This window comes from Oxyura jamaicensis, chromosome 6 (genome assembly GCF_011077185.1).
Source record: "Oxyura jamaicensis isolate SHBP4307 breed ruddy duck chromosome 6, BPBGC_Ojam_1.0, whole genome shotgun sequence".
NCBI classification, from domain to species: Eukaryota; Metazoa; Chordata; class Aves; order Anseriformes; family Anatidae; genus Oxyura; species Oxyura jamaicensis.
The window spans coordinates 7,254,669-7,270,308 of NC_048898.1; the positions used below are offsets into that span (position 1 = coordinate 7,254,669).

At 38.2% G+C, this 15,640-nt stretch overlaps 1 protein-coding gene across 6 annotated transcripts in view; it reads left to right on the forward strand.

Annotated features, from left to right (window-relative positions):
- CCSER2 (coiled-coil serine rich protein 2) overlaps positions 1-15,640 on the forward strand; it is a 68,786-nt gene that overhangs the window by 4,378 nt on the left and 48,768 nt on the right. For 3 of the 6 annotated variants that reach the window (XM_035330169.1, XM_035330170.1, XM_035330166.1), the window contains exons 2-3: positions 10,940-12,410; positions 13,300-13,502. In XM_035330169.1, the coding sequence (XP_035186060.1) occupies positions 10,979-12,410; positions 13,300-13,502 (1,635 nt within the window). In that variant the 5' untranslated portion in view covers positions 10,940-10,978. The remainder of the gene's footprint in view (positions 1-10,939; positions 12,411-13,299; positions 13,503-15,640) is intronic. The other 3 variants (XM_035330171.1, XM_035330172.1, XM_035330167.1) reach the window with 1 other exon arrangement.

Below are 15,640 nucleotides of genomic sequence, written 5' to 3' on the forward strand. Positions count from 1 at the left end.
AATTTTAAGTCTGTAGCTGTGGTTTGACATTCTTTTCTCAAGATCATGGTTTTCTGACAAAAAATGAGCCGAGTTGAAATAGCCCTGGCAGCATGTAGAAAGGGAATTCCTAGAATTTTCTTCTCTCTACCTACCTATCTTGTCTAGTCTCGTTCCATTGTTACCTGTGAACCTCTGAGGCTTATCTCAGTAGCAAAGTGTCTATGAATTGCATGCTGTCTCCTTGAGTTATCTGTACTTGTCCTCCAGCTTAACCTGTAGCTGAACTGCTTACTTATTCACCAATAAGAATGAATGCGTGTGTGCTGGGGGGAGGAAAAATCTTGTGGCTGGTAAGCGCAGCCAAGCTGCGGATTGAAACTGTTGGGAATTCTTGATTTTAAGATACCTACGTGGATAAAGTGCTCAAATGTGGTTTGTGCCGGTAGCATTGCAACAACATTAGTTGTTGTATAGTCAGTAAAACAATGTATTAAACAATATCTGTTTATGCAATCAGAAGGGGATTTAGCTCAAGGCTATTCGGCGTTCCTATTTGGAGACATTGCATCAGATGAATAAATGAACTAGAGAAGGATGGACAAGGTGAGAGGATGAAAAGGGCTATTTCCATTTGTAATCACTTACATTCAATGCTTCATTTGGCTTCCAGCCTGCCTGGTCTTATCAGTAAGAAAATCCTGTTCCAGGTAGCATCACTAAACAGTGAACAGAAAACAGTAACCTGCAGCTGGCTGTTCGGGTTGTTACTGAAGCAGTGAAGTAAATCTCTCCTCACAGAGCTACAGACAGGAGTGGGTGTGTTTGAATCATTGGGTGGCAGTGGATAGGTTTGAGGGAAACGGCACGCTCGTCTTCGAGTGTTAAACTGCACAATGGCAAATGATGCTTTTTAAATGTACATGTTCTGGAGTTAAACCTTTAGCTTTAAGGTAACAGATTCTAGTGAGTGTGTTCATGGTGTATCTGTGAGTGAAGTGTTCGCTAGACAACAGTGACTAAATCCCCCGTTTGCAGAACGGCATCGCTCTGCCTCTTGAGTTCTGACATAAAAGCAATTTGTCTCAATAAATTCAGAAAGATTGAAGTGACCAACATAAAATGTTGCTGACGGAGTAACGCCATCTGCGAGCACAGCGCTCTGTTCCTGGTATCGGTTGCTTTGATGTTGACGTGATCACCACCTCTTTGAGAGGAGGGGCTGAGGCCTGCTGTTTCATTTCTACAACACTTCTGTTCCGGACTGTAGTCTCTGGGATTATTCAGTCAATCTTAGCTATAGAATAAAACTTAATTAGCCTTCATGGCATAAACGGTGATGTCAGCTTTAAAACTTTTCTGAAAGGCTTTTGCGTACATTTAATGAGGAAGATAAGAGTGTGTCACTCCTTCCCCTCCCTCCCCCAATTATTTACTTTCCAGGATAGAAGTCTTGCCAAATAGAGACATGTGATGAGACCGCACAAAAGAGTAACTTAGATACAGATGTGCTTCACAGCTACGGTACTCGGGGGTGTATGTGCTTGCAGAATAGGATAGCTGGGTTCTTTCCTTCTGCGTTGCAACAGGACTTTGTAGGTCACAGGGCACTAAAGCTGTATGGCAGACAGATGGCGTATGTCTCTCCCTAGGTTGGATTTCCCCCTTTGATTTTTACTGTCCTTGTGAATTTGGTAACAATCTAAACTGAATAACGTCATCAAAGAATTGAAGCAAATAAAGACTCATGTATCTCCTCACCAACAAGGATTTTGAAAACAATACATGTTTCGCAAGCTAAGTGTTTAAGCTACCCTACTGAAGATGGTCGACATGAGTCACTTTCTAAGGCTGAATCTGTTGAAGTGGTTGTGCCCTGGGAGGCTGTTCTTTGTTATGTAACAAATGAAGCAATCCAAGTAATCTAATTGTTTCTAGCATGAGTGTTTTTCCATTGGAGCCAGGTGTATCAGTCATGATTATGTCAATCGCTTCTGATTTATTACAGTGCATCTCATCCTCCTCTTGTAACGCTTCGAAACGTGTTCCTGGAGTCAGCACACTTAATGTAGCATGCTTATCAGCTCTGCCTTGTGTTCTCTGGATTTCTAGAGAATGCCCTTGCTGGTTTGCATCTTCGGTTTTGAGGAGCTGGTTACGCAGGAAGCACGTGGTGTTTCCATCTGCAGGTACAGAGTTGACACTGCTAGTTCAAATTTAACAGGATGTGACTCTGCTATGTTCTGATGAAGGATCAGAGGAATGCATGAAAGCAAATTTAAGGAAAGCCCTATGTCGATCAGTGTCTAAGTCACCTTTAGCTCTTACTAAAGGAGTTTTCCGGAAATTTGACAGAAGTCTGATTACACCTATGTTTCACATCAGCTGTGGCCAGAAGAGTAAGCCATTTGGAGAAGGGTGGAATTGATGGCTCCATGAAGATTCATGAGGTAGTCGGCAGCTGCAGAAGCACGATGTGCCTTTGCAACGCTTTACTCTCACTGCCAGCTGACCCCTGCCCCTGAGAACAGGCTGCCAGCCAGGAACGCAGGAAATAGCAAATACCACTGGATTTCACTTCTCATTTATGAATGAACTGTAGTGTTTGTACCATTTAAGAGGAAGGTGATGGGAATTTAAGCAAAATGCAAGAATTTCAGGTCTATTCGCTCTGCAGGCTCTGAAATTTTTGTTGACATAAAATATTGACTGCTCTTCCCAGTATCATCTTCCTTCTGTCTTTACTTTGTCCCAGAGCTGCTCCCTTATTGCAGCTGGCTGAGCCTCTAGATGTTGACTGCCACGTGCCACAACAGTCTGTTGTAAGAACGCTGAAAATCAGTGCAGGTTTATGTATATGAGAAACCTTAGCAGAGGTTTTGCTTTTCATGGAAATTTATATGATTTTCAATAAACTTTTAAAGTAGTTGTGATAAATCCTGTTGTGTTTTTTTTTTTTTCCTGTTTTTCAAGGTTCTTTTCTATGCCCTTGGGTAGTGCTGTGACTGAGTAAACCTCACTAGAGGAGATAGTTTAGGTTTTCATGGGAGGAATGTTTTCACCTTGCTATCCATGTTGTTTATATGCATACAAAAGTGCTTTTGATTTCCAGTGAAAAAACTTTTAGCAAGGTTTCATAGGAAATTCTGGCTTTGAAAAAGTAGAGTCTCCATTTCACCACTATGCATAGCACAGGAGGGCAAAATATGACAAAGCATAAATGTCTAGGCAGATAGCAAGTAGCTCCCCCCTTCCCTTGAGGTGCCTGATATTCAATGTAAGTAGCATTAACGGCAGAGTGAACTGTGAGTGTGCCCCTAAGGGATGTGAATTAAGTTTTTGACTCTGAAAGTATTCTAGTAGCTTTCCTCTACAAAAATAGAGCTGCATTTTCCTGTTTCTTCTTCAGTAAGCACTTATGTCCTCTAGCCATGCAAAACGTTAAGAAGCCATATTCTGATGAGTAACAACAATGCTTAGTTTTAGACTGCAAGGAATGCCATATCTTTCTGTTGTGTTGACTGAATATATTGTTCAGCGTTAGGAATACGAGAGTCCCAGTCTCTTTGTGATGTCTGTCTTGTTTCCTCTTTTCATCTCTATTCATTATCATCCTCTGCTTCTGTTCCTTGACCTAGTGTATTCTGACCGACAGTAATGGTAATTCAGCACGAGAGCAGCTTGGATGGCTGTTGTGCTTGGTGTTTGATACAATAAACTTCATGTGTGGGTAGAACATCCCCATACCTAAGGGTGAGGGAGGAAGAATAGAAAAGGACTTAGCTCTAGGCTCTCAAGTCTGGGGAAAGAATCCCACAGCTTAGAACACAGAAGATAAATAAAACAGCATTATTAAGTGTCTGGCAATTTCATACCATACTTTGACCATTGTACCCTCAAAGAACAATCTGTCTAGGATGCTGGTGTGAATCACCATGCAGTTTGTGCATAATAAAGGGGTGCACTGAGAAATTCATGGATGACTTCATGAAGCATCGGTAATTGATTCAAGAAGAGAGTTGTTTCAGAGACACTGAGGACAGGGGAAGGAAGGCAGGCTTGGAGGATATTACTGCAAAGCAGGTAAATCTTACTGGATCTTGAATTTTACGGAAGGGTTTTTTTGTCTAAGCTGAAGCTAGTCTGTAAGGTGAATACTACAGAAGAACATGTGGCATGTATAAATACTCAGAAGTTCAATCTCTCAACCATTGAAACTTTTAATTGTATTCTAATTCGATTTAATTCATACAATATGCACAGTTTCCTCAGGATGTATCTCTTAATTTCTTATTCAGTTCAGGACACGTACTGCTCAGAAGCTGTGTTTGCTGTCCAGATCTTCTGGTAGTTTCTTTCATTCTGTTAAGCTCTCATGATCCCCTCGCAGCTGCAAACTGACTGGTAGTTCGGAAACTGCAGTGTTCCAAAGCTGAAGAAGCTTTTTGTTTTATCTGCTGCAAAAACCTCCCTGATTTGTTTTCCCTAATGCAGTTGAACACCTCTCTACGCTGGTAGAAGTAATGCATACGTAGTGCATTTTTATTTTTTGGTTTCTAAAAGTAAAACAGTTATTAAGTTACACTTTTAACTCAGGAACTAAATCATTGCTAAGCATGTCAGTGGTGAAAAGATTCTCATTCTTTATGTGTCATGAATATTAAAGCATGTTTGTATCTGTATGTAAAAGTTGCCAAGTGTTCTAAAACCCAGTGGTGTCCAAAGGTTGTTTTTATAAGCCATGCACCACGGGCATGGTTGAAATACATTTGCACCAAAAGTCACGAAGGCCATGTGATATACATCTAGATTCAGCAGAGAATTAGAAGTAAAATACAATCGCTTTTTCACATTGATTGTGTGTGTGTGTGGTAGGCATCACAGTTGTAGTGAAAACCATTGGGGTGTTAGGAGCAGTTGTCTTGAAGTCTTTTTTTGCAGCATCTTGAATACCTGGTCTTGTGTCTGTGTTTTCAGCAGGGCTCTTTCCTGTTACAAGCACGGCGCAGAAAACAGGATGTAATGGTTACTGAAGGTGGTGGATTCTGCCTGCCTTGCCTGTATGCATCACTTGTTTTTATGCTGCTTGGGCATTCATTACCAGTTCTTTTTGATGCCCTAGTGCAATGCTGTGGCTGAGTAGGCTTTTAGCCAGAGGAGATAGTTTAGGTTTCCATGGGAGGAATGTTTTTGCCTTTCTATCCATGTTGTGTGCATGGATAGAAATGTGCTCTTGTTTTCCAGGGAAAGGAATTAAGGTCTCAGGAAATTATCTTGTCAAGTTTGTGTTGCTAAAAATATGCATAAAATGGGTAAACTGCTGTTTCAGATCACCTTCCACCGAGCCAAACAAGTAGAATTACACAGTCTCTCACTTCTCTGGCTTTCTGGGGAAGGCAAATAATACGATGATGAGGTTTGGCTTGGCAAGTGTGGTCACTGAACTTTAACTTCAGTAACATCCAACATATGATGGCAGAAATGTCAATAACAGTGGTGAACTCTGTGCTAGTTGTTCTGTCAGTCTGACACCACACTAAATACCAAAGCACCTTGACTGATTAATAATTGATGTTTGCCGCTAAATGGATGCTGGTGGACCTAATATTTCTGGATGGATAAGCAAGCTTTTGTACTGTGGCAGCTGCCAGCTTCCTATACACCTTCAGGAAAGTACTGGTCCTGTTTTCCAGAAGTAATGAGGAGGTGTCGGCTACCTTGGGTTTTCAGCACAGCCCTCTTCCATGAACTGACGTTTGTCTCTAGCATCAAAAAGATATCCTTCATGTAGGGAATTAAGTTGCTCAAAGAAAAGCATCTAAAGGTTGCTGCTTGGTAATTCTCATTATTTAAGTCTACTTAAAATTGACAAGATGAATGAAGGATGCATTCAAAACTGTTGGCATAGCAATAGTTCTGCAGAGCCGCTCATCTGTCACCTGTCTACTGGATGTGTTTCACCTGGCAGCTGTTTGTTCCACACTGCCATGAGAGTAAGGGGGAGTATGGTCCCTCAAATAACCTGTTTGGAGCTTCAGACTGCTGTTAGCTCTCTGGTGTGGACCATTAGGGGCAGTGATATTTTAAGGGTGCCCCAATGTGACATGCGTAAACTTACAGCTGTCTCGTATTATAAGAATCTTTCCACAACACACAGGGCAGTTTCAAATGTAAAACTATACTGAGATGATGATATAGGAAACTGTTTTCCTGATGCTGTTGAAACAGACTGAATGGTGTGTTTGCAGGTTGGAACTAGTGTTGGAGGACTTGTCTACATGTGCATAAGCCTATATGGAAAGTACAAGGGAGAGTGAAAATGAATATCCTTCTTATCACTTAAGGGATGTAGCACCTTTTCAGTTCAGGTTACACTTTGGAGGGTTTGTAAATCTTAATTCCTTTTCCTTGGATTATTATGTATAAAGTCTAGGCCGTTCAGTTTAATTCCCATTTACACTTGTGTGCACTTGATAATGTATTTCCTGGGGCAGAATGTGTAAGGCTTGTTCTCCCAAATGTCTGTTTAAAAAAAATCCATGGATTGCTCAAGTCTAAAAGTACTTTGAATTTTTTATAATACAGAAAAATACAATTCAAATTATACTGAACCAGAGTTTGGTGGAATGCATAACTTGCAGGTACTGTGTTTTTTGGTAATGAAATTTCATTGTTAAAAGAATGTAATTTTTAATAGAAAGTGTTTGTTGAAATTCAGGAAGTTTGAGAGAACATCATGAGAAAGTTTCTGGATTTGGGGGGAAAGTATTATCTGCCAGACATGGTACTGTTAAGTTTTTTGACAGCATTTGTACTTCAACCAAATGAATGCAACCTAGAATTGAAAATGCGACACAGTAGCTACAGCTCATAAAACATAGGCAAGTTTTTGTTGTAGGCAGTTTTTAAATTTAATTATCTGAAGTATTTCAAGCAATCAGTGCAGTTTTCTTGAAGATAACATTTTGTCTTTCCCTAATTAAGGATAAATGAGCAAGCACCCTTCCTAGAGGACTGAAGTCGTCTTTTCGAGTTTAATTTGCAGTGCTTGTTGGAGGATTAAAGTAATCTCATTAAATGGCCTCATTTAAATTTTACGGTCACCTAAGAGATGGTAGACAGATATGAAAAGGGATTTATCCATAAAACAGGAAAGCTAAATTAGCAGCTTTCTAATTTAACTTTTTTCTTAGTTTTGAAGACTTTACAAGAGTTGAGCTTTTTTTGCTAGCTTTGGGATATCTTTGGCTCTATAGTATGGTGCTTGCCATGACTGAATTGGTCATGTGCTCAAGGCCATTTTTATGCATTGAGTTATTAAAAAAAATTACAATGTACTGAAATATATTTGACATAATGTCTTTGAGATTGACATTCGACATTACATTATAAATGAGAACATCTCTTATACAGGTACACTGTAGGCAAGTTTTTTTTATAGGTACAGACACATGAATGTGTTGCTTTAAGTGCATTTTCTTACCAGAAAACATTGGTTGTAGGTTTTTGATCTGCTTGTAAATCATGATGTAGTTCGTGTGAAATTGTTTTAAATCTAGCTGGGATGATTTCTGCAGAGGTCGAAGTGAAAGAGAATGTGTACGTTATGTCCCTGTCTTTGCTGTAGTATAGGGGGATATTAATGCATTCCAGCCTATAAAAATACTTGTACCCGCACAGCAGAAACTTCATAAAGAAGTGTGGGCTACTACTTGCTGCCTTTGCAACACAGCTGGCAAACAAGCTGAGTAGTGCGATGTTTGTAAACTCATGGCATCTTTTCCAAAAAAAAGAAGCAAATGGTAATCATTGTGACTTTAGGTAATTATTGCCTAAATTTGATAGATTTTTTTTTCTCTTTTCTGTTTAAAGCTTTAAATATAGCTAAGCAACAAACTTCGCATAATGCCTGCCTCTTTTCTAAGTTTGCATAAGGAAGTATTTCAAGCACTTCTCAGCTGTAGCAAGCTAGGATCATGTGCATCATTAGTTAGTAAGGCTCAGTTAATGAGTGGTAATGTACAAGTGACTGGCTCTCCATATATTTTCCTTGACTATATAGAAAACAATTTTATGTCCATTAATGGATGTTGTAAGGTGCAAACTGGTGAGTCTCATACAATCTACTACAGTTACGTAGTATAGCAGCCTTTTATCATGTGCGACAGTCTGTATGGAGCACATCGAGAAGCACATGCTGTTCTTAGTAGCTGATAATCTTGTTATGACTCTAACTTACGTTCTTCAGTATAAAAATAAGAAACCACTGCTGAGAATGAGATGTGTACAACTCTGTGGGTTACGTCTCCATGTGCAAGCATTCACTTACACTTAGTATTTTGGAACTGTGGATTTGTGTTTCTAAATGGAATTGTGCTCTACCAGTTGCAGAATGTGGATCCTGATATTTTCAATACATTAGGAGCCCCTAAAAAGCCATCTTTCGGAGTGTTTATCTTTTTAATGTGGACCTATTTTCAGAAGTACAGCTCTGGGGCATCCTATTCATTTACAAAATCCTACGGGTGCTTCAGTTTGCATGAGTTTAATGCCACTTTGATTTTATCTTAAATGTTTCTTAGTGAGGTCTTGCAGCCTGGGGAGTGACTCACTTTGGGGTAGTGTTTGCTTTGGTTACACAGGGTGTTTCCTGTATGTCGAATGAGTATAATGATACTTGTTGTATATTACTTCTCATCATCCTGCTTCTCATGATCCATGATTGCCATCATTTAAAAACTTTGAGGGTGCTTTTCAGTCCTGCCAGCTGCGTGTAGTAGGTCTGTGATGAAGGAAATAGAGATATTAGTTTCAGGGAATAATGTATGAACTAGTGGAATTAATTGTCTTGACTCTATTATAAGAGCAGTGTGTGAAAGTGACTGATGAATAAAATCTAGGATAACAAAAGCAAGGTATCTTTTTACATCTGTCTTGGAAAAAAAGAGAAACCTCATATTGGGAATACATAAATTAGTGTTAGAGTAAGCCTTTTTTTTATATACAGTGTTGAATATACAACTTTGGAACTTTAAAGCCCTTATTATCTGAATTACTAATAGCATTTAGACATATTGTTTGTGTTGTATTGCCAGGAAAAACAACAGATGAAGTGCTGTGCAAAAGGACGATACAGACATGGTTATCTGTAAAAATAATAGGATGAATATGTGCATAGGGCGGACGAAACAAGTGATGTATTAAAGCGAAGAGATGGGGATTCTCAAGGCAGGGATTGTTGAGGCAAAGATTCATCTGTAAAGCAGATAGGGCTTCATAAAATAAAAGCATGACAAAAGTACACCAAAATGACAGAAGTTCAGATGGAACAAATCTTTAGTAAAGGTGGCAGTGAAATGTTCCCAATCGGGGGAGGGAATGAAAATTCACAGATGTAAGGAAATGAATAAATACTGTAATTATCTTTTTATCTCACAGTCGGGGTCTAGGGCTATGTTCACGTACTACAGCACAGAAGTAAAGCTTTTAAATTCACCTTTGCTAAGAGTTTTATTAATTTGAATACTGTAGGCAGCTGCTGCCATGTACTTCAGATCTTGTACACAAATAAGAAGATAACCAAAATAGACCATAGTTTACATAGAAGGAGGAAAAATGGCCAGGATTTTTCATCCTGAATGGGGATATCATTTAGATGTGGAAGAACAAGATGCTGAGGTGAAGGTCAATGATGAGTGATTATTTTGTATCTCATAACATACAAAATGGGGACACCAAATTAAATGATCAGCTATTGAGTTTTCAACAAATGAAAGCAGAGAGTTGTACCATGAAGTATGGAGTTCCAGAACTGAGATTATTCTAGAAATAGAATAGATGATTCACAAAACTGGTGAAGAAAAAAGCCTGTACTGAAGCACAGTTAAACAGGAAGCTATGAGCTCAGCTCCTTGCTTGGGAAGTTCTGAGATCATTGGACTCTGGGAGGATACAGTGGGGAAGTATCCCTGTTGGAATGAGGGGAAATGCTTGCTGCGAGCATGTGCTAGGACACATCTCTTGCCTTTGCAGTGTGACCATCTGACAAAAGTAGTGAATTTCAGGTTCTGAATTCTATTGATGATGCTTAATGTAAGTAGCTTTCTTCAGTAATAGGTTTCTTTCAGAAGTTGGTTATCTTCATGCTCATGTGATCTCTGCATTTGCTACTTTTACACCTACTGGATTTCCTATACACTGTGCTGGTTCTGCTAGCAGAAATCTGATTCACTAGTGTTAAAAACAAAAACATCCCTGAATGTCTCAGTTTACTCAAATCTTCTGCATGAAGAGCTTGAGAAATTCCCAAGGCAGTGAATACTTTGGAAACTTATTTTCAGTTGTTTTTCAACAATGTTGTTTCTTCTACTGCTATTTTATATTTGTTCATACTTAAGGATATGTGTTGTGGTATTTGTCAGAATCTCCTTTCCTGCAGGGGCTGTGGCAGGTCAATGTGAACATTTTGGCAAAGAAAAATAATTAAAAAAAAAAAAAAAAAAAAGCTTTTGGTCAGGTTAACGTTGAAGGTTTGGAAGTTCTATGTTGCTGACAGCAGACTTGTGCTATGTTCAATTTGTTCCTTTTTAAATATAAAGTCAAGTATGTAGGTGAATAATTGTAATATAACTGAAAAATTTAGTTTGCTGCTCAAAATAGGTAAAGGAAAACATGCACCCTTTTTAAAGCTTATTTTAATGATGTAAAGAAGGCAAAAAGTGCAGTTTATCTAGACAATGAAAATGTTGGGGGTGGAGAGTGACACCTGAATAATATTACTGCCAAATTGCTGCTGTTGATTAGTATTTCTCAGGAGTTCACAGAATGCATGAGTTACTTTATATAATTGTGGTATAGTTAGCTACGTGGATGTAGTGAACATACAGATGCAAATGTATATTGAAGAATATTGTTTATTGTGTGGTTATTTAAGGTCTAATATATTCTTTCTTTTCCTTAGATTCAAGCATTCTTTAAGGACCAATGTACCCTGTAGCTCATGGAAGAAAAAAGTCAAACCAGGACATCCTTGGTTTCCAGGTTACCGAAATATGGAACGAAAACTTTGGGAAGCGTCTTGCAACCTATGCCAAATGGGTCGGCTGTTAATTTAGCAGGCAATAATGGTGGCAAAAATTTCAGTAAGCACAATGGCACTGTTCGCATGTCTTCCTTTTCTTTCAACTGGAGAAAATCAAATAAACATCAACTTAATGATCAAAATGGGGGAGACACCAATTCCAAACATAATTGTAATGAAAAACTAATTGATTCTGAGAAGTATTCTCCATCTCAAGGAGCATTGAGTAACGATGTGCTCAGGGTGGGTTTGAACAGCACTGCTTCAGTTGCATCAAAAACAGTAAAGCAAAACAATATGTTTGTATCTTCTACAGAGGAATTAAACCCAAAGTCTTTACCTGGACTCTCTAGTTCAGCAAAATTCGCCAAAGGTACCCTGTCAGGAAGGACCGCGTATTCTGGACTCAGTGCTCCAAAATCACACTTAAATGGATTTTATGGAAATAGGCCAATGGTAGGTTTGCAAAGACCTAGAGCTAATTCCAGTGCCACAAGGACAAGTTCAGGAGAAAGCCTTGCACAATCTACAGACAATAACAAGCCTTTTTCCTGTGAAAAAATGGTAAGATCACAAAGTTTTTCACATTCCATTCAGAACTCCTTCCTCCCCACTGCATCTTTAACCAGGTCACATTCCTTTAATAAAGCTGTGGATCTTACAAGGCCTTATAGTCAAAATCTAGCTGTTAGGACATCTCAGAGGTCATCTCTGTTGTCAAGAAATGCACGACAGTTGGATGTACCCAACGGGAATGAACCTATGAAGTATGGATTTACGAGACCGTACTCTGGCATATCAGCTCCTGCTTCAAAGAAGCCCCCACTGTCAAACGGATCTGGGTCCGCACCTTCTTTTGGTTACAGATTAAGTAGACCTTCTTTGCTGAAGCCTACTAGGCAGCGATTTGCTGGAAATATCACTGTGGATGGTGGCAAAACTACAACTCCTGACACGTGTATAGTGGAGAACTCTGAAATTTCAACAAATATTAATCGAGCAATTGACAAAAATAGCATTATAGAGTGTGATACTCACAGAACAGAATCTGTTGATGGCCTCCATGAAAGCATGGGAAAACATGGGTCAAATGTCATGTGTATGAGTGATGATGGAGATGAAATATCTATATCTTCTCTGTCATCCTCGGAAAAAAATGATTTGAGTGAAGACTTCAGTGATGACTTCATAGATATAGAAGATCCAAACAGAACTATGCAAGTAAAGCAAAAGGAGAGCCACATCCAAGATTTAGAGCATGGGAGCATAACATCGATAGAGCCGTTCACTTCTCTCAAGGAAGGTGGATCTTGCTGTAATGCTGATGACTGGCTTGATATAAATATGTCTGGTAAATACTTCGCATTCTGTTTGATATTTTAGGTGCTCCATCAAGATTCTGTAATTGCAGTGAAGTTATGTTTAACCATTCTGATTTTTTTCAGAATGGATCTATGCTAGCCAATTTATTTTCTCACACTGCTTTTTTTTTTTTTTGCATGATAGTAATCATTTTCAAGCATGATTTTTTTTTTAAGAGCTCTTATTTCTTTGGAATAAGAATTAGAGATACCTCCTTTAGCCAAACTTGTCATAGGATTGTAGAATTCCTCTTAGCCTTACTTGGCATTCATTTCTTTTGGACTAGTGATCTCTGCAATTTTTATCCCCCTCTGTAGGCAGAGAACATCTGTAACTGCTTAATGTAGTGGCAATAAATGTAGGGTGTCTTATTTAATTACTTAATTTTATAAATTGTAATGTTACCGATTTTTTTCCCAGAAGCATGCTGTATTAACTCTTTAAAAAAAAAATCAGTGGAAGAGTTGTAAGATGCTTTAAAAGCAAAGCTGCGTTTTCGAGTCTGATGTACTTTTTTTCTTAGTATATACTTATTTTGAGAAATGTCCCGCTAGAAAGATTGGATCCAAAGGTTCCACCTTTGGTTCCATTTTATTGAAAGGATACAGAATTCTAAAAAGCATCTTTCTTGACAGATGAGTTGCTGCATTGTATAAAGCTAGAAAAGATGTAGTTTAAAAGGATACTTAGTGGTAATGGCTAGTCCAGCCTGAGCTTTTTATCTCCTAGGACAAGTGTTCTTAATATTGTAGAATGCTTCCAGATATTTCTGTTAAAACAGTTTATTATTCAGACTTCAATGTTTTTTATACACCTTAATTTTTTTATTTTATTTATTTTTTTTTTTTAGAATCTTGACTGTTTCTGTTTTCTTTAAGCAGTGGATGACAACAGTGAAAGTACAAAGAATACTGCTGAGAGTGTGATTTCTCCAGAGATGAATTACAGAGCTGGGTCCTCTTTTGAGCTTTCTCCATCTGATAGCTCTGATGGCACGTATATGTGGGATGAAGAAGGGCTGGAACCTATTGGAAGTGTCCATCCATGTGGAAGTTATGAGTCTTCAGAAATGAACAGCATAGTATGTATTTATACGCATCATTTGAGTATCTGTAGTTTTAAAAAAACTTATTGCTGATGTATATTTTAAAATCAGAATTAATGTATTTTGTTCACCTAACAACTATTTCTTCTTTCCTCTGTAGTTGACAGCTTTCTGAAAATTCTCGTTAAGGAGTCCCTTTTTCTGGACAGATGACCTTGAATTAGGCTGCTTACATGCATGTTTTCCCCATTCTAAAGCTGGGACAACACAGCTTCTTCTTTATGCAATCTCATGGTGGCATACAAAAACAGTAAAGAGATTACTTCAGCAAATAATAAGTAAAATATCTGCTACCAATCTTTAAACCTGGGAGTGACAACAAGAAAGTAGTTGGTCCTTATCTGACTTCCATTGATTTGTTTTTATTCTGTATCTGCACAGGACCCTTTTGAACATTTATTTTCATTTGTCTGTTTGTTCAAGCATAGCATCTTTAAAGTAGGTAGCTGACTAGCTCATCAGATGAACTGGACTCTTTATGTCTGGAAAACAAAAAGCAAGATAAGTAATAGCCATACTCATAATGCTTAACACAACTGATTTGCATCAAACATCATTTAGTCTAGAGTAGATGGCGAGAAGTTGCAGTGCTCTAACCCTTCAGCTGAGGTCAGTTAGCCAGCCTCTGGGTTCTGGCAGGCTTGATGTCAATTGTCTATCTGTCTTTCATCCTTCCACAGAAATGCTGTTCTAACTTATTTGGGTTGCTTATTAAAAGACTGTTCAGATTTCATTAACACTATATTATCCATTCAGAACTTCCAACAAAAATTAGGTATGATCAATCAATGTCTCCAGCTTCTTAAATTTGAGAAGTGTTAAGTATTATGTCACCAGTGCCATTGTCAGTAGTGTAGATGCTGTCTTCTGCCTTTGAAAGGGCCTTGTGGCGCTAAGTCAGATTTTAATTTGTAGTTTTGTTAGGGTTGTCTAGCCCAACAGCAGAACAGCATAGATATTTTTCTGAAACTGGGGCATAGCTACATAATTATATTGTTATGTGTAACTACACAGGAGGAATTCCTGATACATTTTCAGCTGCCTGTGGTGGTGTTCATTTTCTGTCTTAAATTACCATCTTGGGATGCGGTGCTTAAAAGTAAGCTTAGAAATAGTTATTAACTTCTCTTGGTAATTATGGCCAGCTTGGAAAAGCATTTTGAGATTTTTTTCCAGCATGAACTTTGTACTTATATTGATGTTTACGGGAAAAAAATTACTGTAGGGCACTGCAAAAACAAACACCCTTCTCCCTGTCACATGCATGCATATACTAGGATAAGTTCTTAAACTTTGTCCTCAATAAGCCTGAAATTGATATTTTTGATATATACAGTGCAATTTATCAAACAAAATGCACTGCTTTCATGTGCTTTTGGACTATGTACCTTGTATTTAATATGTATAACCTCCATGCGTTAAATTACGCATCTATATGAATTGAAGGTCAGTCACTGATGTTCTGATTGATAGAAGCTGTTGTAAGCCTCAAAGAGCAGAAGTTTATTAGAAGCTTATGATATTTTTATTCAATGTTTTGGTTGATTTCTTTATTGAAAGTAGATAGCTGTCAGAGAGGTATTAAAAGTGGAAGAATAAACTTATTTGGTTTAGATGTAGTGGAGAAAGAAGGAGGGTGTGGGACAGTGCTAAATCTAAAAACATCATGTGCTTGTTCCTCTCATTTTGATTTTTATTCCATTAGTGCTCTTCCGAAATTATAGTGCAGTAAGCACTGTATTTTCATCTGAATTTTCATCCTAAGTAAGGGAAACATCAAGAATACATCTTGTGTTCACACTTCGGTTTTAAGAGAGACTGCAGCTCTGAAATACTTGTTGAATTGCCTTTTAGTGGTAGCCCTATTTTTTTTTTCCTGTGCTTGTTATTGTTGGCAGGAAGAATGAGATTTAGAGGTTTTTTTAGCCTACAAATTAAACACTCATCACTTTTAGTCTTAAGATGTAGAAGAATTTCTGATACAGTTCTTAGTTATGAAGAATTGTGATGTTGGGTGGGTTAGTATAAGCTTTTGTTCCCTGTTGCTGCTTCTGTCTGAAGGCACCGAGTATAAAGGCAGCTTAAAAAAAAAAAGAACTGAATGTCGTGAGAAT